Source organism: Mus caroli, unplaced genomic scaffold, assembly GCF_978045245.1.
Source record: "Mus caroli unplaced genomic scaffold, Mus_caroli_1 scaffold_9, whole genome shotgun sequence".
In the NCBI taxonomy this organism is placed as follows: Eukaryota; Metazoa; Chordata; class Mammalia; order Rodentia; family Muridae; genus Mus; species Mus caroli.
This window is the reverse complement of record NW_028227264.1, coordinates 54,308,674-54,331,885: the sequence shown is the minus strand read 5'-3', so window position 1 is coordinate 54,331,885 and position 23,212 is coordinate 54,308,674. Positions and strand designations below refer to the sequence as shown.

The following is a 23,212-nucleotide window of genomic DNA, read 5'->3' as shown; positions in this document are numbered from 1 at the left end:
TGAATTATATCATATTAAATTGATAAGAAGTTACTCAGTCATTTTATCATTAGTTAATAACTCCACATTGCCAAAAATTGTCCACTATCACTGCTGAAGAAGTTTTCTGTTCTTGGCCTATTTTAAATTTCATTTCCTTTAGTCAAGTTGGAAGTTAACCAAATAAAATTGCGCCAGTTTTCCTTACGGTAAGCTTTAGCTTAACCAGTGGCTTACTGGATCTACGCTGTGGCATGTGGGTAGTTTCTTTTGCTGTAAGCTGCTTTCATTCTTTTCCCTTTACCTTGCTAGAGGTATCTCCCTCTTCATCAGACCGCACCTCCTCTTGACATTCCTGTGCATCTGTACTTCACTTGATGAAGTATCCCATCATTCTGTGAGGTGTTCTGCTTGCTCTAAGTTCTGGGACGTTATTAGGAAATTCAGATATAACACGAGCTTCCATTCAGTGGGAGGGAATAATTCTTTTGTGACCATTTTTAGCTTTTAGTGTAGGAAACATCTGCTTCAACTTTGAATCACAGAAATTTTAACTCTGTTTGGATGAAATGGCTTTAAAAGCACAATATATTTAATATAATTTATAACACTTGATTCTTTCATAGCTTCTAAAAGTCCATTCTGAGAGCAGTGCTGATAAGAGTTACTGCTTATTGTCCTCCTTAGGAGTAGCAGGGTTGATATAGTTTATTTAGTACATTTTAGTGCTTAATATATATATATATATATATATATATATATATATATACTTTAATTTAGAAATAGATTCCAAAAGATTAGGGGGAACTGTAATATAGGGGCTCCTATATTGTCAATGTAATGTTCAATTTAATTCAAAAGAAAAATGTTCATCTATCAATTTTATGTATCTTGTAAGTCTGAGCTAGCTTTATCCATGTATAACTGCATAAAACCCTAACATGGTGACTCACATTCACAATCCTTGCCCTTAGAGAATGTGAGGCAGCAGGAATGCCATGAGTTTGAGACCAGACTGGGATACATAGTGACTTCTAGGCCAGTCTCTGTTGCAGTGTGAGACATTTTCTAAAGCTAACAAGCAAGCAAAACAAAAACATAAAAGAAGCCTGTAGATAAGTAATCTATTTATCTAATAATATGATTTCTAAGCAGTGGTATTATTCTCTTAATAATAATATGAAAAGCCTTGTAGCAGTTCCCACTGTGAGCTAATCACTTGACTTAAGTGCCTATCACTGCCTTGCTGATTAGGTCCCACCTTATTACTAATTGTAAAATATAAACACAGGCATTAGTAACTAAATGGGTACCTATGATTAAGTCATTATTTGGGTATAGATTTTGTGGTTTGAAGCTTACTCGTTTTGATCTAATTAGGAGCAGTGATTTTTGAAGCTGTATATGTTTAAGCATGTGGGGTTGGCTAGTTAGTGGAGGATTTGTGGGAACATTGCTGAGTGAAACACACGGATCTCCAGAGTGGAAACAGTAAGCTCAGCTGCCGTGCACCAAACTAAATGTGGTAGAAAAACGCATTTGTTGATGGGAGTTTCTGCTCAGAGTAACAGACTAGAAAGAAGACAGAAATCTGAATTTACATTCTCTTTTAAAGTAAGCAATGTAAAATCACATTCCAATTAACTTTCCATCAGTTGTACCTTTCTTAACAAATTTATCTTTCTGCATTTTCTGTACTTACCTGGTATTTAAAGTACTTTGTATCTTTAATATTGTATCTCTTCTTCCTTGGGGACACCATCCTGCATAGCATTGATTATTACACAAAACTGTGTCAGCAAACAGGTTAACTTGACTGTCCCTGCTGCATAAAATGCATGAAACCACAGTTGGTTAATCAGCAGCAGCAGCAGCAGCAGCAGCAGCAGCAGCAGCACACCAGTCACCATCATCACCATCATCTCCATCATCACCATCATCGCCATCCTCCTCCTCCTTTGTTTCTTTTTACTTCCATTATAAAAACAAGCAACAGAAAACTCTTTCATGTTTTATGACACAGTTCTTTTTTAAAAATGTAAAATTATGCAGTGAAACCAGATCTTCCAGATGTATAACAAAAATGATGTCATATTTGCAATCAATGTTTGTGCTAGAGGAAATGTTTGCCAACTGTAATTCATTTACAGTTGTAACTTTCATCATGTGGAAAAACTCCATCATCAAATGGAGAAGCTTAAGAATGATGTAGTGGGTGCATTGAAATCACTCAGGAACACTTCTGTTGCTGTCTACCATCTTCTTACCTTAGCTGAGATTTCAGGTTTATGTCACCATGCCTGGCTTTAAAACCACTTTTATTCTTAAGTTATATTTTTCCTTTTCAATAATTCCTTGTATAGAAACAAATAATGTAAAGCTAAATGTTAAAAATGATATCTTTGAATAAAATAGTTGATCATTTAGAAATCACACTTATCTTGACTTCCTTGGGTATCTGCAATCAATTGTTTTGACTTTAATGTTTTCAATCCCTTGATTTTTCTTGTAATCTAGAAACCAGTAGAAATAATTTACTTCATTTAAAATAATATTGTATTGTACATTAATGACATTTGACATAAACTTAAGTATGGTAGAATATCAACATTCATAAAGAAAGTACAGTACAATGTGTGTTTTGTGTGAGTGATCTTACATCTTTTGATCCTGGATGTTATTTAAATGTGGAATATATAATAACATAACACAAACCTAAGATTTCATTTACCATATGGTTGTCATTAATTAAAAAGGCATTATGATCACAGGATGGGATGAAAATATGCTCTTAATGTCTGGAATTCAAAGGTCAGTAGTTGGCATCAGTAATGATATATAGAAAACAAAAATTTTGGATATTCTAAGTTTCTGGGCTAATATCCACTTATCTGTGAGTGCATATCATATGTGTCCTTTTGTGATTGGGTTACTTCGCTCAGGATGATAGCCTCCAGATACATCCATTTGCCTAAGAATTTCATAAATTCATTGTTTTTAGTAGCTGAGTAGTACTCCATTGTGTAAATGTACCACATTTTCTGTATCCATTCCTCTCTTGATGGACATCTGGGTTCTTTCCAGCTTTTGGCTATTATAAATAAGGTTGCTATGAACGTAGTGGAGCATGTGTCCTTACTACAAGTTGGAACATCTTCTGGGCATATGCCCAGGAGAGGAATTGCTGGATCTTCCGGTAGTACTGTGTCCAATTTTCTGAGGAACCGCCAGACTGATTTCCAGAGTGGTTGTACCAGCTTGAAATCCCACTAACAATGGAGGAGTGTTCCTCTTTCTCCACATCCTTGCCAGCATCTGCTGTCACCTGAATTTTTGATCTTAGCCATTCTGACTGGTGTGAGGTGGAATCTCAGGGTTGTTTTGATTTGCATTTTCCTGATGATTAAGGATGTTGAACATTTTTTCAGGTGCTTCTCAGCCATTCAATATTCCTCTGTTGAGAATTCTTTGTTTAGCTCTATATCTCATTTTTTGATCTTGTGGAGATCATATCCCCCAGTACAGGAGAATGCCAGGGTCAGGAAGTGGGAGTGGGTGGGTTGGGGAGCAGGGCAGGGGTAGGGTATAGGGCTCTTTGGGGATAGCATTGGAAATGTAAATGAAGAAATTAGCTAATTAAAAAAAACCCAAAAATTTAGTAAGGCATTCTGGTATAGATGAATCACATCTCCTCAGGAATCAGAAGATGAAAGTTCTAACCTTCTTCACTTCAGAGTACACTGTACTACACATAAGGTGTCTCAGAAGTCTTTACGTTAAAATGATGTTGTTAGAGAGGCCCTACCTCAGTGTTTGTCAGAAAAGATTTGGACAGGGACAAGACAGTTATCTACATGGTAGAGATGGCTCTTAAGATACCAGCCACACTAATACCTTCACCATAGGTTTCCTTGGAAAATAAGAAACTTAATTGTTTTCTCTGCCTAGTTTCTACTTCTTTGTTATGATGGGACTAGCAAACTATTAGCTTTGTTATGATGGGACTAGCAAACTGTTAGCCACAGCAAAAAGATTTGGCATGCCAAAAGTTGAAGTAAGAGGTAGAAAACCACCTTGTAGAATTTAAGAAAAAGTTCCTAAAGGACAAACAGAACAAAAAGGAACAGGTATATCTGTATCCTTAATACATGTTAAGTTGAGATAAGCCACAATATCTGTTTGCTTTCTCCTTCCAAGTTCCACCCTTAGCCCTGGGAACCTAAGGAGCCTGTGGCCCTGAACCTGCATTACTCAGATCCTGCCTACATCCAGCATGTCTCTCTCTGCATATGTCTTCTTTTGAGACATGTCTGTCTTTTTGTACACATTTCTCTCCGTCTGTAAGAATAACAGAAGGCACACCGAGTCAGTGTTTAACCTGTTCTTTATTCATTTGAACTTGACTACCTTCACAGTGACCTTATCTACAAATAAGGTCAAATTCTGAGGTACTAAACAGGTGGTTAATATTTGTCTTAGATGGGCTATTGCTTTGAACATACACTAAGACTACAGCAATTTTTATAAAGGAAAACATTCAGTTGGGAACTGGCTTACAGTTTAGAGTTCTAGTGCATTATGCTCATGGTGGGAAACATGGTCACATGAAGATGGACATGGTGTTGGGGAAGGAGTTGAGAGTTCTACATCTGGATCAGCAGGCAACAGGACGAGTGAGTGACTCTGGGCCTGGCTTGAGCATCTGAAAGTTCAAACACCACCCCCAGTGACACACTTCCTCCAACAAGGCTATATTTCCTAATAATACATATAATACATAACAATACTGTACCAATTAACGAGTTAAAAAGGAAAGCCTTTTTGTAAACATCCTGGTTTGTAATTGCTTTCTATATTAGCTCCTGGTTTATATATACTTTGATTGTGTTTGGTTTAAATTGTTCTTTGATTCAGCAAGACTTCATTTGCATTAATGTAAAATTTTGCAGTCTGTCATCTGCATAATTACACATCTGTGATTTCAGGTGGGATGGAAAAAAACTAACATTTCTGAACTCAGGTAGCCTCATAGCATAGTTAGACTGGTGTTTTGGGTAAGACGAAGATAATATGTCAGATGAACTCACATACCAGCAGGAGAGTAAGGGGAGCAGACAGCACCAGGTCCTTAGCTCCTGAATCAGGGTGCTATGAGTCTTCTTACCCATGCAGCAAACAAGAAAAACAGAACCTTTAGGTCACTAGACAGAATGTCTTTCTATTTTGATTAAATGCAGGACTTTTTAATCATTTCATGTATTACCATTTAAGACTTTTTAATAAGCAAGTGTGGCTTTCAATCCTCATAAATAAACTTTTTTCTTTCTTTCTTTCTCCTTAAGATTTGCCTGCAGTGGATAACTCAGTGTTTTTGGAATTACTTAGATTGGATAGAAATATGCCATTATATTGCTACTTGTGTTGTCCTTGGCCCTGATTATCAAGTGTATGTCTGCATAGCCGTTCTCAAACATCTGCAGCGAGATATTCTCCAGCATACCCAGACTCAAGATCTGCAAGTCTTTCTCAAAGTAAGTGTTGCGTACTGTCCAGCGGCTCGCAAGGAATGGGGTATGGCTGAAGTGGCAAACTCGAGCTGAAAGAAAGGGAACTAGATAGACAAGAGAAAGAACGGAGCTAAGACAAGGTTCTGTTCAAAGCTCAAGTTTACTATTTGGTGCACTGGGTTATGAAGAAGGGGGAAGGGGCCCATTCCCGCCAAATCATCCTTGGAGTCCAGTTGCAGGTGACCACGTGTTTGGCTCCGGAACAGCTAGGCAGCAGGTAGCAGCAGTGGGAGTGGCAGAACTATAGGGTGGCAGGCTCCACCCCAATGCTCTCTTCGTGCTAACAGTGAAACCTGAGCAGCCAGGTTTCAGGCTGATGGGGGAGGTTACAAGTAAGTATGATCAAGCCTAGAGGAAAAAGTTGTTATAAAATAATCACTAATTTGGAACACTTCATTGTTGTCTTAGTCATTTTTCCATTGCTGTGGTAAAACACCATTACCAAAACAATTTATAGAAGAAAGTGTTTAATCTTGGGGCTCACAGTTCCAGAGGATTAAGGTCAAGGACCATCATGGTAGGGAGCATGGTGGCAGGTAGCCATGGCATTGGGGCAATAGCTGAGAGCTTACATCTTTATCCACAAGCAAGAAGCTGAGAGAGCTAACTGGAAATGGACAGTGATACACCTCCATCAATGAGGCCATATTTCCTAGTTCTTCCCAAACATTTCTACCAACTAGGGACCAATCATTCAAATGTGTGAGCCTACAGAAGCCACTCTCAACCCAACCACCACAATTGTCAAATGTTATCAAGACTCTGCTCCCAAAATCTACTCTGAGTGGTAGCACTGGTTGTCTTTATTTTCAAGATGAGAATGGGGTTGTTTCTTGAACACTATACAGTTAGAGTAGAGATGGAAACCTCAGTTAACCGAGTTAACTGAAAAGTATTGCTGAATCATGTTTGATCAGTGAATGTTCAGTTTTTAGTTCAAAACATTTATACTTGTTAAAAAATTAATGTTTCAGAATATCTTCCTAACTTTTCCATTTTCATGTAATGTTTACATGAAATATTATCCTTTCATAACACTCATAAGAATGCAATATTTGATAGTGTTCTTTTTTTTTTTTTTTTTTTTTTTTTTGGTTTTTTTCGAGACAGGGTTTCTCTGTATAGTCCTGGCTGTCCTGGAACTCACTTTGTAGACCAGGCTGGCCTCAAACTCAGAAATCCGCCTGCCTCTGCCTCCTGAGTGCTGGGATTAAAGGCGTGCGCCACCACGCCCGGCTTTGATAGTGTTCTTAAGCAAAATAATTTTGCTTACTTCCTAAATCACAATGTAATATATTTGAAGTTTGGGAGACAAGCAGGCATGATATGTAAGTACATTACTATATGGACTTATTGTGGGCTTGTTAGAAAGAAACTGTTTAATGTTGAAATCATGATTGTGTTTGGCATTCTTTTAGTGCTGTTCATCACCCCATCTATCCCACAGTGACACAACCATATTCATTCACCAAAAAGAGAATGTATCTCTTCCTAGGTGAAGGAATTTTGTTTTAGTATAGTGTTATTCTTTGCTGTTAGGTATTTGTGTTGTTAGTTTCCATTCAGTGACATTTTTGTGATAATACCATCAGTCACATGAGACTGCCAGCCAATCATTTTTGCGTAATACTTTTTTTTTAATTCAACACACATTAAACTATAAGCGTGAATACAGTTTTAATCATAGGATCTTTCTTAATGAAAATGTTCAACAAAACAGTGGTTGTACATATAAGAGGAACACTAACACAGAATCACAATGATTTGTCTGAGCTGATCCAGAGAAAAGGCCATTTAAACATCGAGGCTATGAAGACAGTGAAGGCTCATAGTCAGGTAGGGCCATTAGGGCAGCTGTGTGTGGTGACCAGGTACTAAAGTGTTAGGGTATAAAGTTTGTCTATGCTCTTATATCTAATTTCCCCTAGCACATAGTTCTCTATAAATTTATTATATAAATTTTATTGATGTCTGAGATTGTGTTTCTGTTCATCATTTCCAGCGCATTCTTTAGCTTTAAAAGAACTGTGATGTGGTCAGTTCAAGACTTTCTCAATAGATATTTGATGAAAAAAATAGTAGAAAATTCAATTAAGTGAGCTAATTCGTTTTATTTATACTGAGCCACAAACATTGTTAAGGTTTGGGATATTTTCTGCTGTCATCCTTGCTAGCTGAATGCCTTTGCATACCTCTGTCTTGTTAATAGTGGTGACTACAGCAGTGTCATCTTACTCTGGGCAGTGTTGATGACTACAGTAATGCTGGTTTGAAGAAATCTCAAACATTCGATTTAACCAACAAAGACTCAGAAGCCAGATGTTGAGGTGAAAGCCTGCTGGCTGAGAGAGGTAGAGAAAGCATACAACTTACCTTCCCCCTCAGCCAACATCCCCAAAGGAAGCTCTCCTTCTCCACACAGTCTCAAAAACCCCTCAAACTGAATGTCCCTCCCTTCTACTTCCTGTGTGTCTCTCTATCTATCCTCCTGTCTTCCTCTCCCTCTAGCATTTTTTCCTATGTTCACTCCCTGTCAACTGGTTGCTTGCTCTGCATCTTGACCTATGATTGACTGTATTTAATCCTGTTTACAACAAACAGATAGCTCTTGGGTTGAAGGTATGTGCTAGGTCTGAGCCACATCACAAGGAGAAACAGGTTTGTCCAGAAAATAATAGTCTTGGGCTTCACGTATTCTGCAACACAGCACTGTCATCTTTTTTCTGGTTAACATTGGTGGCTTCTGCAATGCCATCTTTGGACAGCTGCCAAGAAAAGTTGTAATAGGGTTTAAAAATGTGACCTGTTTAAATGTGTACCAAACTCCATTGTGTGCTTGCTACAGTGCTGTCAATTTAACCTAAAGGGTTTAAATAGGTGGAAAGTTTATCTTTTAATTCCTATTTAAATTACTAGAATTCGAATTGAGTTGGTTAAATCCAAGCTAAGACCTGTTGGAACAGAATTTACTTTAATATGTGTCCTAGAGCTGACCCTTCTTTGAAATTCTTTATTTGCAGTTTTTGAGAGAGTGGGAAAAGCTTTTCTGGCTGGTATTGTGATTTTATTCTTATTGTTTAACTTTCCATGTGTGGTTCTCAAAATCCCACCCCCTTTCTCTCCTTGCAGGAAATTTTGGTGTAGTTTACTTGAATGCATATATATATGTATGTACTATTTGAACTCCTTTGAGACCTATAGTAGCATCTTGTTTGCAAATTATGTGACCATATGTGGAAAACTTTTCATAGTTACCTGTATATAGTCACATACAGAAACATGCAGCATAAACTTGTTGAAAGGGAGAAAACACTTATCAACATTTTTCCATACAATGAGAAGCCAGAGCTATGATAATATTCCTTAGATTGACAATTCTATCATTTTTGTCCTTGGTTTGTCTTTCTGCTGATACTACTCCTGAGAGAAATGAAGTTGAACTAAACAACTGTAAAATTTTCTTTTGTAAATGATTCATACTTAATCTGTGAAATCTAATGAGAGGATAAAGAGATGACTCAGTGTGATACAACTAAAAATCCAAGTTCAACTCTCAGTGACCCCTCATGGTAGAAGCAGAGAGAACTGACTCCTGCAGTTGTCCTCTGACCTTGAGTCAGGCATTGTTTTACACAAGCACACAGAAGGACACTCATAGACATTTCATTAAAAAATAAAAAGATGATGATTCATTGTGTAAAAATAACTAGAATGAGCATTTGCTGTTAGACGTATCCTGAGTTTCAGTTACTACGACATAAGTAAATTATATTTACTCACCTAACCCTTCAGTCATCACCAGCTGTCCCGAGAACCTCTAAAAAAACTAGATAAGTGCTTCTTTTTCCAAAATAAGTTTCATTTATTGATTGAAAATGAGAAAGTGTCGTGACCAATCCTGCTTTGCCAGTAAAAGTCTGTGTGAAATATGTTCCATAGGGACAATATCAGCCCATAGCTATTCGCGTTAGATTAGGCTCAGGATTTTAAATCAGACCATAGGGGATCTAGATCCCTTGCATTCATTTCTAACAGCCCACTGAAGAGTTTTTTAGTGTTCTGAATCAGTAAACTAGAAAGACAAGAAGAAGTGGCTTAGATCAGTCAGTGGGGAGCACCACTAATTGTCAGCCCCAGTCCACTGAGGGAGCACTGTGGTTGTATGGAGAATATGTTTGGATGGGGTTGGATGGTTACTTGATTTTCCTGTTCTCATTATAGCATTAAGTTATCAGAGTAAGTAAATGTCATGGATATGGCCTGATATAATCCAATATCTATGTTTTGCTGTTGCTTTGATTTTTAGCTATTTATTTATTTATTTATTTATAAGACAGTGTCATACTACTTAGCCTTGGCTGACCTGGAACTGGCTGCATAGACGAGGCTTGCCTTCAGTGCTAAAAGATTAAAGGCGTGCACCACCAAGCCTGGCTTGTTTTGTTTCACACAGTATCCTTATAGACAACAACAGAGTGTGAGCTGGATAATAGAATAGTCAAGAGTATTATCCTCACCCTTTAGTGGGACACCTTTTGAAGCTGTGATAGAGCACTCATGCTTAATCCTGAGACTGAGTGATATATTTAGTTATTTATTCATGTATTTTATTCCTTCATTATTAATTTGTCTTCCTGAGTTACTAGGGAATCTGAAAGATTTTTTTTATTTTCAACAGCCACTGAGAGTCTGTGGCCACCACAGTTCCAGAGAGAAAAATATTCAACAAAATTAATGTTCTAAAATGTTTTAGCTAACTAGAAAATCCAAATCATTTTTATTTCAGAAAAAATTTGAATAGTGGACTTCTATGTAACAGAACAAAATCATATCTATACTCATAGATTCATTGGAAGCTACATTTGCAGGGTCCTGTGGGGAACGTTTGAGTGTTTCACAGACTGGCCTGGCCTCTTACTTCCCCTCTCACATGCTTATAGACTGGCAGAGATTGTTAACATTCATCTGTCTGTACACACGGGACAAACCTCACCCAAATGCCAAGGCTGGGGAAAGACTGCCTTCCACTGGAAACCAGGCTGTGAAAGTTCAGAATGCTTAATTAACATTCCTCCAGTAAATCCTCCATATTGTAGAAAATTAATTTATAATTATGAGAAAAATCAGATTGATTTCAACCCAATCAGTAAATTGTTGAGAGGGAATTGTTGATGGCTACTGCAGCTGCTATTATCAGAAGGTAATGACAGAGTAGGAAATGGAGATTAGACAGAGAAAAACTGATTAAGTGCTAAGCCTTAGAAGACAAAAGTGCACATATGATTAATGAAGCCTATCCCGGGGAATAAATAAAACAGGCCTAGTGTAGCATCAGCTGTATTTTCAGATGCTGGCTACATTGCTCTCTGGCACTTGAAAACACATTTTTTATGTCTCCCTCATCATGTTAGCAAGTGCCTTTGCCCACTGATCCATCTCCATATCCACCCTGGGCATATAATTTTCATAATAAATATTTCAACTGAACAAAACACTTCTTAGATGCTTTTATGAGATTTGGTATTATTGCAAATCATTTAAGTAATCCTTGTTAAGTTTTACAGATGTAGTAAATCAATTATCTTCCACGAAATCCCACCCAAACCTTTTCCTCCATAAATTAATATTTTTAAAATTAGTACTTAAAAGTCACTATACCCTTGCAAACACAAACAATCAAATGTTTGGTAGTGAATAGACTCAGTCATAAAACCAGAAAAACCAAGGAAGGTAGCCCATGTCAGCACAATGATCTTTCTGTACCTTATGTCTACATCACAGAAAATCAAGACATCAAGATATTAAGTTTAATAGGCTTCTGGTTGCTGAAAAATATTTAAGTCTCTATTATCTTTGGAAATTACAATATGTACAAAGCTCCTTTAAAAGTATAAGTATAATTTGCCTTCCGTCATAGGCATATCCCTGAGGATTTGTGAAAAAAGACCATGAAGTCTTAGCACCTGCGATGGGTAGTTCCCACACATTTTTGACAAGGAGTTGAGGAGCAAAAACTGAAGTCAGTAACCATGCTATGTGACTCTCACTTCTCCCTCTGTCTTGTGTGCTCAGGGGAGGGTATCACAGCCATTTCAAGACTGTCAGTGGGCACTGTTATGACCAACATTAATGCGTATTGAATGTGAGGCATGGACAGAAGACTTTAGAGGTATTGTCTATTTATTCTTTAACTTATTCCACTACTTACTGTGTAGCAACAGTATCCATAGCACAGTAGTAATCACATGATAGAGTGTCCCTGCTTCACATGGTTCTTAAATTCTTCTGGGAAGGCCAGAAGTATAGTAAGTATAGTCTATGAAGTTGGATATCTCAGACGGACTATTGTATTCTGGATCCAAGCATAGCTCCAAGTCCTTTTCAGGATGAGTTTTTCTTTTTAAAGATTTATTTATTTCATTTATTTGAGTACACTGTAGCTCTTTTCAGACACACCAGAAGAGGGCATCAGAATACTTACTATACTTTTGGCCTTCCCACTGTTTAATACCATTTTTTTTTGGACTAGCCTCAACCACAACCTGTAAAACCTCTAATAAATCCCCCCTTTAATCCCACTTTAATATTCATTCTATCAGTTCTGTTCCCTGACTGTAATATACATACGTATATAATGTACTTTGATAATATTACTTCCTATGTTATATCAATTAAAACATCATATTAATCAGAAAAAAAATTCTTCTGGGAAAAACAGTCTAAGTAAATATTACTGACATTATACTTCTTACAGAAGGACACTGACGTGGTGAGGGAGACATTGTTTGGGATACTCAAAGGATAAGAAGGGCCCTGTATGTCTTAAAAGGAAAACCGTATAAAGATCTGTGAGATGGGGCGGAGGGTTGGGGGAGTCTTCATAAACCAGAGAGAGGGAGCTGCAAAGCTCAGGGGCAAGAATTAGCTCAGCCTCCTTAGAGAAGTAGTTCTCAACCTTCCCAACACTGTGACATTTTAATACAGTTCATGTTGTGGTAACTCCATGCCACAAAATTATTTTCGTTGCTACTTTGTAACTAATTTTGCTACTGATATGAATTCATAATATAGATATCTGATTTGTAGATTATCTGATATGTGAGTCACAACCCAGGTTAGGAACCACTGTCTTAGAGAGTCAGGAAAAGCATTGTGGACAGAACAAGTTGGGCATATAAGGATAGTAAAGGAATATAGAAGACTTGTGCCCTTTGATAAGACTTTCTGGTTTTAGAATATATCAACCACAGAGCAAAGCTGTTACCATGTTTACAATTGGCACATGTGAAATTAATATTTAGAGTAGTAAACTTGCATAAGTTCATAATCTAAAACTTAGTGTAGAAACATTTTAAAGCTTTATTGGCTAAATCTAAATCCTATCTTCCTATTAGAAACAAATTGTCCCTGGTTTCTGTGTGGTTATCTCTTAAATAATATTATAACTTCATTGGACCCTGATCAAATGTTTTCAACTGTAAAAAGGAACTTGGAATTAGAGTTTTATATTTTAAGGAAAGATGTTTGCATCATATCATGTAATAACACACACAGAGCTGGAGTTAAAACTGGTTATTGCTAATGCTTTGTGGTAATTTTACATCTAAAATGAAGAATTAATGATAAAGCAATCATTTAAAGCAAACTGATTGAATAGCAATTAGGTATAATATGAAATGTAGCATGCTCTCAGTGAACCTCCTAACCCAAATTTAAATTATTGCAGCATAACCTATTAAAGTATTCACTTGAACAACTCTTTCACTATTGTTACAAAAAATGGTTAGTGTCACTATACTTGCTTCCCTGTTCACAGAATGGGGTGATTCCAGTGTGTTTAGATCTGCCAAGGAAACTAATGAAGGTATCCTGCAAGGAAAGGGTTAATTATTACTTGAACAATAGTTTAGCAATCTAAATGGTCAAAATCACAGGTAAGGTTACCCCAAGGAAAGCATTAGAGAATGTTTAGGATGACATGAAAAATATTCTGCTTTAAAGATAAAGTGGAAGTTCTGGACTTTAAATTTTTCTTTAGAAATGAAATAGCCTAGAAATATTTTAAAAAGAACAATACCATTTAAAAATACATTTAAAATGTATATTTAAATCTTTCACTTATATAAAATGAGACTTCAGTAACCTTGTATGTCATTACTATGAATCTATCTTCAGTGTAGTTACTAGAATATTTCTTTTAACTTTAAAATTAATATCTAAAAGAGGAGCCAGTTTTTGAAAAATACATATTTTAAAGCAGAAATATATTTAAGCCAAGTATTAGCTGTGGCTTCCATAGGTAGTTTTATGTTTAAAGGAAAGTAGAACAATAATTAAAAGATGTTAAGTCATTTTGATTCTTTTTTTTTTTTTTTTGGCCAGGAAAGTATTATTAGAGCTATTGTTCAAGCACTGCTGAGCTCCACTGTAATTTGTATTTAATGAATAATAGCTTTTATGTGACAATCATGAATGCCCTGGGAAGCAGTTCTCATAGTGTTGTATCTTCTCTGTTAGGAAAGATGTTGGTTGCCTTCCAACTTAGGGATATTGTTAATGTAGAGACCGTCAAAGCCAAGTCACATATAACTTAAAGAAAATGGGTAAATTCGTAAGAGTTCTGGACCTACAACCATAGCTATGTAAGGTGGTCCAATGTGATGGGGCTCACTTGGATCCTTTTCCACCTTGTGAGGAAGGACTTTTCATAGACACAAATTTACAAAGACATAATATTCTGCCATTAATTAAGTGAATATCTCTTTGTTTTTGTTTTTTGTTTTTGTTTTCCTTTGAGACAGGCACTCAATACATTGCCCAGGTTGCTTTGAATCTACTGTCTTCTTGCTGCAGTCTGTCAAGGGCAAGGATTACAAATGTGTGCCACCATATCCAGTTGAACGTCTTCTCTTTGATTCAGTATATGCTGGATAGTTTTCTGTCAACTTCATACAAGCTAAAGTCACGTGAGAGGAGGGACGCAAAATTAAGAAAATGCTTCCATGATATCAGGTTATAGGCAAGCCTTTAGGGCATCTTTTTAGTTAGTGATTGATGGGGGAGGGCTCAGCCCCTTGTGGGTGCTGCCATCCCTTGCCTTGTGGTCCTGACTTCTGTAAGAAAGAAGACTGAGCAAGCCATGAGGAGCAAGCCAGTAAGCAGTACCCCTTCATGGCCTCTGCATCAGTCCCTGCCTCTGGGTTTCTGCCCTGTTTCAGTCCCTGTCCTGACTTGCTTTGCTAATGAACAGTTCTCTGGAACTGTAAACCAAATAAACCCTTTCCCAAGTTGTTTTGTTCATGGTGTTTCATCACAGCAATCATGACCCTCAGAGAAGTTGCATGTTTGTCAATCTGAGAGCATGCTTTCGACCATGGCTGTTAACAGTCTAGATGCGGTGCTCATCTTCCTCACCTTTCTGTCTCATGTGCATAACCAAGGGCTTGTGTGTGCTGATAGGATGCATGAGTGAACAGTCTGAGAACTGATGAAACAAGGTCCTTTATTTTAAAATTAAAAGTAGAGCTCAAAGGTTTTCCTCAGGTGCTATTTGCCATAACTTTAACAGTGGATGTCAACTGTAATTGTTCAGTTTCTTCAGCTTCTGTCCACTTTTGTTGATCAGTAATAGTTTTTTAGATTGTCTGTATCTTATCTTCAAATTTGTGGATTTTAAGTAACACGTGGCACAATAATAAATTCCTCCTATTTGTTGTGAATTATTACTTATAAGTTTGTATATATGAGGTTTCATATATGTAATATATTCATATATAATATTAAGTTTAATACAGATATATGAGTACTTTTGAGGCTTTTAAAATTGTCCTTTATGTGAAAAGTTGTATGTATTTCTAGCTATCTTGCATTGATATCTCTCTTCTATCACCTCTAGCAAAGTATCTGGTATGATACACATTGCCTTTTATTCTTTTGGCCTGCTTTTTTTGTGTGGGTTATTCATTTTTGTCTTTAAACTATAAACTTAGAGAAAACATGAATTGCCACAAAATTTTATAACTTCAAAAGCTAACATCGTTATGCTGAATTGAGCATAACTATTCTGAAGGTTTTCAAAAAATGTTTCTGGTAGATACTACACTAGATATTTGAGTGTGCTAAAAGATGTAGTCAACACCCAACACCCTCCCCCCCCCAAAAAAAAAAACACCTTTAAAATTCTAAATGTTCTTGCTGTTTATTCTTAAGTGTCTCCTTTTGGACACTAACCATTAAAAGCACAAATGAATGCCCGCATGCCCAGTGCCAGCATCGTAAACCACATGCTTATGGGGGTTTTTATAAGCACTTGCTACAGCTCAGACATTTCTTGCAACATCACAACATCCTTTGATAGATATAGTTCAGGACCTTTACATATTCACTATTGAAACATGGGTAAAATATCAGGAAGATTTCATCATTTAAGAGTTTAAGTTTTATTGCTATTGCTACTGTTGCTAGCTGTAAGGCATTTTTGTGTTTTAAAATAACCTTGCTACACAAGGCCATGATTCATTCCTGACAGATAACAGACACAGCTCCCCAAATGAAAGGCAATTACATATTTACCAACTATGTCAACTGCCCCAACATCTATAGCTGAAAACAAATGATTCTACCGACCATTTAAACATTCTTCACTTGGAATTGTGTATCTTTCTCTGAGTAAATGACTTTCCCTTGCTGTTTTCCTGGCAGGAAGAAGCACTGCATGGGTTTCGAGTGAGCAACTATTTTGAATACATGGAGAATTTGGAGCAAAACTACCGACCAGTGCTGCTGCGAGACATGCGCAGCATCAGAGTGCAGAACACATAGATCAGGAGAAGCACACTCCCATTTTATGTCCTATTCATTTGTAAAGGAGACAAAGCAACTTGATGGTGTTCTGTCTACATCTGTAAGGTCCTTTGTGTGTCCACGTACTGTAAATCAGCACTGTGAGGTTGGGAACAGAATATATTGATCTTGTTATTTGCTCAGTGTGTGGAATGAAGTGAGTTTATTTGTGAAGTCCCTTGTTCTTTAAATTTTTAGAATCTGCTCTAGGTTATACTTTTTATTTTGTGTTTGCCTTACAAAGTGATCAAAGACATTAATATAATACCTAAATATTTGAAACTACTAGAAGAAACACTCTTGAAAAATATGAACATAGCCAATGGCTTCTGAGTGAGATCCCAATAGCTGAGGAAATTAAAGCAGGCATAGATAGATTGTACAACATACGTGTGAAATAAAAGAAAGGGAAGCTAGGGTATAAACCATGGAAAATCCTCGCCAATTATTCAACCAATGAAGGAATAAGATTTAGAACATATGTTGAACTTAATTACAAAATAGTAAAAGAACAAAAAGACTCCAGTCAAATGGGCAAAGAAGGGAGCAGACCCTTCACATGATGAAGTAGCCATTGTAAACAAGTACATGAAGAGAGGCTCTCTGCCTTTATCCACCTCGAGACTGCCCATCCAAACTACTGTACTTCATCAAAACAGCGTCATCAAGAGAACCAATGCCAGTCAGAACTGGTGGGGAGAAGAGGCTTAGAACTTACTAGTGGCTATGTGCATTCATCTAGCTACTATGGGAATCAGTGTGGAGGATCCTCATAAAGCTAAAACTTGACCTAGCCATACAACTTACATGACATAAATAAATACATAAATATCAGGTGGCAGTGGATATCCCTGCACATCTTTGTTTTTCATGACACTACTGACAATAGCCAGGTTATGGAATATGCCAAAGTATTCATGGCGTGTGAACACAATAGGGATTTACCCAGCCACAAAGAATGAAATTAAGCATTTGCAGGAAATTGGGATCAGAGATCATGTTAGATAATAAAAGACAGACACATAAAGACATGTACACATGTTTTATCTCCTTTGTGGATGCTGTGGGAGGGGTAGTAATATAAAAGAATAAGCAGTGGGAAAGATCCAGGGATTATATGAATGCGGTGGAGGTTTGAGGACCACAGACGTCGCTCAGTGGATAAAGGCACTTGCCTCCAAGCCTGACAACTTGATGTCATTCCCTCAAATCCGTGTGGTCAAAAAAGAGAACTAACTCTCAAGAGCTACTCTCTGACCTCCAGATGCACATGGTAGATGTGCCTGGAACCGTGAAGTAAAATGTTTTTAACAATAAAAGTAATGTGAGACACAGAAGCAAAGAATATTGCCTGTGTGTTGGGAATGTTATAATGAAACCCTTTATACAATTAATACAAGTTTTAAATTAAATGTCCCAGCAACTGTGTCATTTCTACTGTGGTAATATTTTTTTCTAATGATCTTGGGAAGAAGAAGCAATATTTTTGGAAGGAACAAGGAAGGAAGGAAGGAAGGAAGGAAAGAAGAGAGGGATAGGGGGAGAAGGAACAAAAACCAGAATACTAGAAAGAGTCTATACAGATGGAACAAAAGCCAGATGTCTTCATTTGTGTGTCTGTACTGAAGGAAGAACACAGACAACAGCACGGATGCTTATTTCTCCCATGGAGAAACAAAGGATCCTACTGGGACATTGTCCTCACACCTGATGATCTTTCTAAGAGGCACTTTTAATATTGCTATCAGTTTCTGTTTTTTTCATTTGAAATATAAAACTCACACGGTTCATTTGGAAGACAGATTGGCTCCCTTGTGCTGATAAGCATTCTGCTATTGTTTTTTGGCATTTCTTGGTGATAGATTTGATCTGCACTGAACTTGAAAACATTAAAACGAATAGATTTTTAAATTGAAATGATTCACACTATGTTTTATTTAAACAGAACTCTCTGTGCCCATAAGATTAACCTGGAAGGGCCTGTTTTTTCTTTTTCCTTCTTATTTTGAGTAACTGTCCATTTACTGTTTAAATGCTAATACCCAATAAGCTATTAATTTACCAATTTCAGTTTTTAAAAAATCATATGGGTTATTGTGTATTCCTAGCTTATATAACTATACATTTTAAACTAATACTGCTTTTTTTCTTTCTTCTACCAAAATGGACCATGCCCAATTTTATTTTTGTCAGCATGTGAGGCAACTGGTTCTGTAGAGTTTTGAATTTAGGGACATTTAGGCATTTGAAATATGGTTTTTCCCAAATAAGTTTTGTACTGTCCACGCCAGCAATAGCTTTCCAGTAATAGTATTGCTAGAGGTTATTGTAAATTGGAGGAAGGTAGATTGAACAAGTTAATTAGATTCAGTGCGCATTGGATCCTGCTGAGTGAGTGAAGTGGGCAATGGCCCTAACAAGTTCTCTGTCTGCAGAGTACCTCTGTGGAGCTAGAGTACATGCTGAAGGTTCCAACGCCCTGTGCTCCAGAGTGATGCTCTTAAAGCTTAGAAGCCAGAACTTTTTCTCATGGGAAAGTTCTAGCATTTGAGAGAGAAACACATCATCAGAGACGGATGGCTTTCATTGGAAATTCAGGAAATATCTATATTATGACAATTACATCTTTCAAAAAGTGATGTCATCTGGTTCTGATTTTCCTTTGATAAATTAGAAACTAGACATGGTGGTTCACATTGATGATCCCAAGGCTCCCGAAACAGAAGCAGTCTATCGATGCAAGGTACAGGCCAAGTAGGACTTCATAGTAAAGCCCTATCTCAAAAAAAGAAAATAAATACAAATAATAAATTAGTAAGTAAAAATGAACTAAAGTAATAAGAGTGGGCAAGATGTCTCAATAGATAAAGATATCTAGTGTCAAACCTAGTAGCTAGAGTTTGATGCCTATGACCTAAACAGTAGCAGAATAACACCTAGTTGCTCCTCGCCCTCCACAACAGTCCTTAACCAAAGACAATGTAATATTTATAAAATAAAATAAAAATCAAGAAATGAAAAACACTAAAAACTTTAAAAAAATAATAAATGTCTTAGGAAGAATGACTTATATTGGTTTCATGGACATAAACATAAAACAGAGTTTGTGCAGCTACCCTTGTAATTTGTGATTCTATTTATTTTGAGAATAATGGCCTTAAAGAATACTTTCCTGCCTCTATTGTGTAATTAAAAAGTCTGGACTCTTAGAACAGACTTGTCTCTTATTTGTGAAGAACTAGTTCATATGTTTTACAGAATTTAATGATAAATAAAATTTTATGGTATAAACTATCTTGTGAGAACATTATTAGTATGTAAATCTTTGACCATCTGTCTTCAAACTTTTATATTCGATGGATAATAGCTTGAGTGCTATTATATTCAATGGATAATAGGTTGAGTGCTTTCTAGGATGCACAAGGATGCAGACTCCACCTTCAGGACTTCAGAACACAACCCTTGTGGTTTGGCGTTTCATGATACGTAAATATCTAAAGTATCTGTCAAGATATTATACTATAATTCTCAGGAAACTATTTTAACTTCATTAAAATAGTCTATTTAAATCTGATTAGTGAATAATATGGTATTCCTGTTTGAGTTCTGTTTCCCAGATGTTAAAGAGGTCTGTTTCATTGTTCATTTAAATAATCAGTTTAAGCACTACACATGAATATATTTTAAAAATCTAAGATAAGGGATGGAAAAAATGGCTCAGCAGTTAGGAGCACTTGATCTTGCAGAGGAGTCAGGTTCAGTTCCCAGTACCCACCTGACAGCTTGCAACCATCTGTAACTCCAGTTCTGTGGGATCCTTCTGACCTCCACGGGCACTAGGCATGCACTCGGTGCATGTAGGCAAAACACCTGTACATGATAAAGTTTTTAACTTGTAAGACAAGTGAGAGATCACACTGCTACTCAGAGATTACCATCCTCATGATTTTTCTTTTTAAAACCATGAAAATATAAAAAAAATGGCAAAAGCACTTATTTCCCCTCCTGGACTTAGGAGGTTTTGATGACATAGTAGGAGATAAAGCTTAATTGGATTGGGCTTAATAGAATATATGTTTGTATTACTGTAAAATGAGACAGGCATTGGCTCATGCATAATTAGTGTAATCTTTTTGTAATTTTAAAAGTGAAAGTAGACATGCATTTATGTTGGGGTGAGGATGCCAAAGTGGACAGAGGAAGCTGATCAGTTAGACTCAGGATGCACTAAATGAGTCCTGCAATTAAGTAGAAGAGACTGTAATGAGCCTTAGGGCAAGCATGGTCACATCAGCATCTTCCGTGCTCCTGGCTGCTTCATTCAAAGCAGAATGAGACAGGGAACACATACACATCGTAGGCATCTCAGAAGTTGAAGTTGTTTTGCAGTGATATAGGAAACACTTCAGTGTGGAAGATTCCATGGTTGGATTGCTAGAGTATGTGATCTAAGGACAGTAAGACAGTGAGCTGGGAAAACAGTATAGTTAGAAATCCATGGCTGTAAGATGAGTTACCAAAGTTGTATATGCTTCCCTCCATCCTTTTGTGTGCAGGGGCATGCAAGATGTAGATAGTAACAAGGATTAAATAGAGAGGGGAATGGGAGGACTGGGTAAAGGAAGGAATTTAACCACTCCCATCCTCTAGTTCCCCTTTCTTCCTTTAAAACTCTATAATTTTTCCCTTCCTTGACTGATCCCCTCCTGCCCCTCGGCCCTTTCTTAGTTACCTAAGCTGTAACTCTAAGCTCTTGTTAAAATTTAAAAGTTAATATTCACGTAGGAGAAAACATGTAATTCCTATCTTTTTGGAGCTTAGTTACTGCACTCAGAATAATCATTTCTAGGTCCACTCATTTACAGAAAAGTTCATACTTTTCATTTTTCTTAATACCATAATAATGTTTCATTGTGTAACTGTATCCAATTTCATTATCCATTCATCAGTTGATGGACATCTATGCTGTTTCCATTTCCTGACTATTGGGAATAGAGCAGCAGTGAGTATGGAAGAGCTGATATCCCTGTAGCAAGGTATAGACTCTTTACTTGTAACTCCAAGAGTAGTATATCTCCAGTTATATTCTAGACCTATTTTCAGCTTTTAAGGAAAAGTCTACTGTTTTCCCTAGTGACCGTGCCAGTTTATCGTTCCACCAGCATTAAGTGCTCCCCTTTGCCCTGCATCCTTACCAGCCTCTGCCAACACCTGTTTTTGTTTGTTTTATTTATTTGTTTGTTTGTTTTTCCTCTTAGCCATTCTGACTAGGAAAAGATGAGCTATGACAAAAGACATCCTCTAATGAAAGACAAGTCACACGAAAACAGATTGTCAAAGCATTTCTAGTAAAAGCCTTTCTGTTCAGGTTATATAGAGTTTCTAGCCACACAGGAATACTATAAGTGACCTAATGTGTGTACATATCACATTTGGTTTCTAGTACACATAATGAGATCTGGAAACTTTAACCCCAGTTCCAAGGGATGTGACACCCTCTTTTGGTCTCCACAAGCACTGAACCCACATTATGCCCATGCATGCACTTAGGCACATACACATAAAAATAAGTGAATCTTTTTTTAAAAGGAGAATGTTTCTAGGGCTTTTTCTCCTTGCTCTTCATCTGAGTGTATTAACATCTATTGATCTAATTAATGCTCAACTAACCTTGCATTCTTGCTAAAGATTAATTTTAGCTACTCATGTTATTTTATCAATTTTACATATTATCAGTTTTAATATTAAAATTAGAAGAATTTTCCATGTGCATAAGGGATAGTTATTTGTAGTTTTGTGGATTTGATATTTAGGCAATGTCTAGGGCAGTGTTCCAGCCTCCTTTTTTTTGTAAGAGTTTATATATAAGTAATATGATTTCTTCCTAGATGTTTAATAGAATTCTTCATAGAAACCTATAATGTTTATTATGATAAGTTCTAAACTAAATGTTTAATTTGTATAATATATTTAGGGCTATTCCACTTATATTTCAAAAGTGAACTTTGGTAAGTCTTTCTTTTACCATATTTGTCCATTTTAATGGTTAATTTTCAATAGACATGCTAATGTGGAAGGGGGACTCTCGCCAGGTCTCACTCTTAGACAGAGAACCACTGGCAAGTGATGGCTGCTGAGGGAAGAAGAATTAACTTTGTCTATTGATAAGGCAGATACTTAGTTATCATTCCTAAACAGAACTACACTGAACAAGCTTAGCCAGTTGTATTTATATATTTTCGCACATATATGTGAATAATAGAGGAAAAGAGGCCATTTTGAGAACAAGTTGAGGGAATGTGAGGGGGTGTTGGCAAGAGGGTGTGGCAATTTTAGTGTAATTCAAAATTTTAATTAAAAACATAAAGACAAATTGTCAAGGTTATTGGCACCAACTAACTCAGGAGAGTCCTTTCTTTTTCTACTTCGTGCAGGATTTGTACAATGTCACTGCTTTTGTTCTAATCAGTTTGGCCGATGTCCATATTTTAATGTTTTCAGTCAGTGATCTTTTATTTATTTTTCTTTTTTATTAATTATTTTATTTATTTCCATCCCAAATGTTGCTTCTCCCAGTTACCCTTCCAGAGTTCTTACCCTCATCCCCTTGCCTCTGAGAGGGTGTCTTCGTACACCCTCTCCCTGGAGCATCAAGTCTCCTCAGGATTAGGCACATCAAAGACAGAGAAATAAACCCACACACCTGTGGACACTTGAATTTGACAAAAAAGCCAATGCCATATAGTGGGAAAAAGAAAGCATCTTCAACAAATACTAATGGTCAAACTAGTCTGCATGTAGAAGAATGCAAACTGACCCATTAC

General features: G+C 36.8%; 1 protein-coding gene across 1 annotated transcript in view; it reads left to right on the top strand.

Annotated features, from left to right (window-relative positions):
• Positions 1 to 16,531, top strand: part of Tbc1d32 (TBC1 domain family member 32) — a 244,143-nt gene extending 227,612 nt beyond the window's left edge. Inside the window, exons 32-33 of the mRNA XM_021174643.3 lie at positions 5,322 to 5,510; positions 16,248 to 16,531. Coding sequence (XP_021030302.1) covers positions 5,322 to 5,510; positions 16,248 to 16,367 — 309 coding nt within the window. The 3' untranslated portion in view covers positions 16,368 to 16,531. The remainder of the gene's footprint in view (positions 1 to 5,321; positions 5,511 to 16,247) is intronic.
• Positions 16,532 to 23,212: the final 6,681 nt, after the last annotated feature.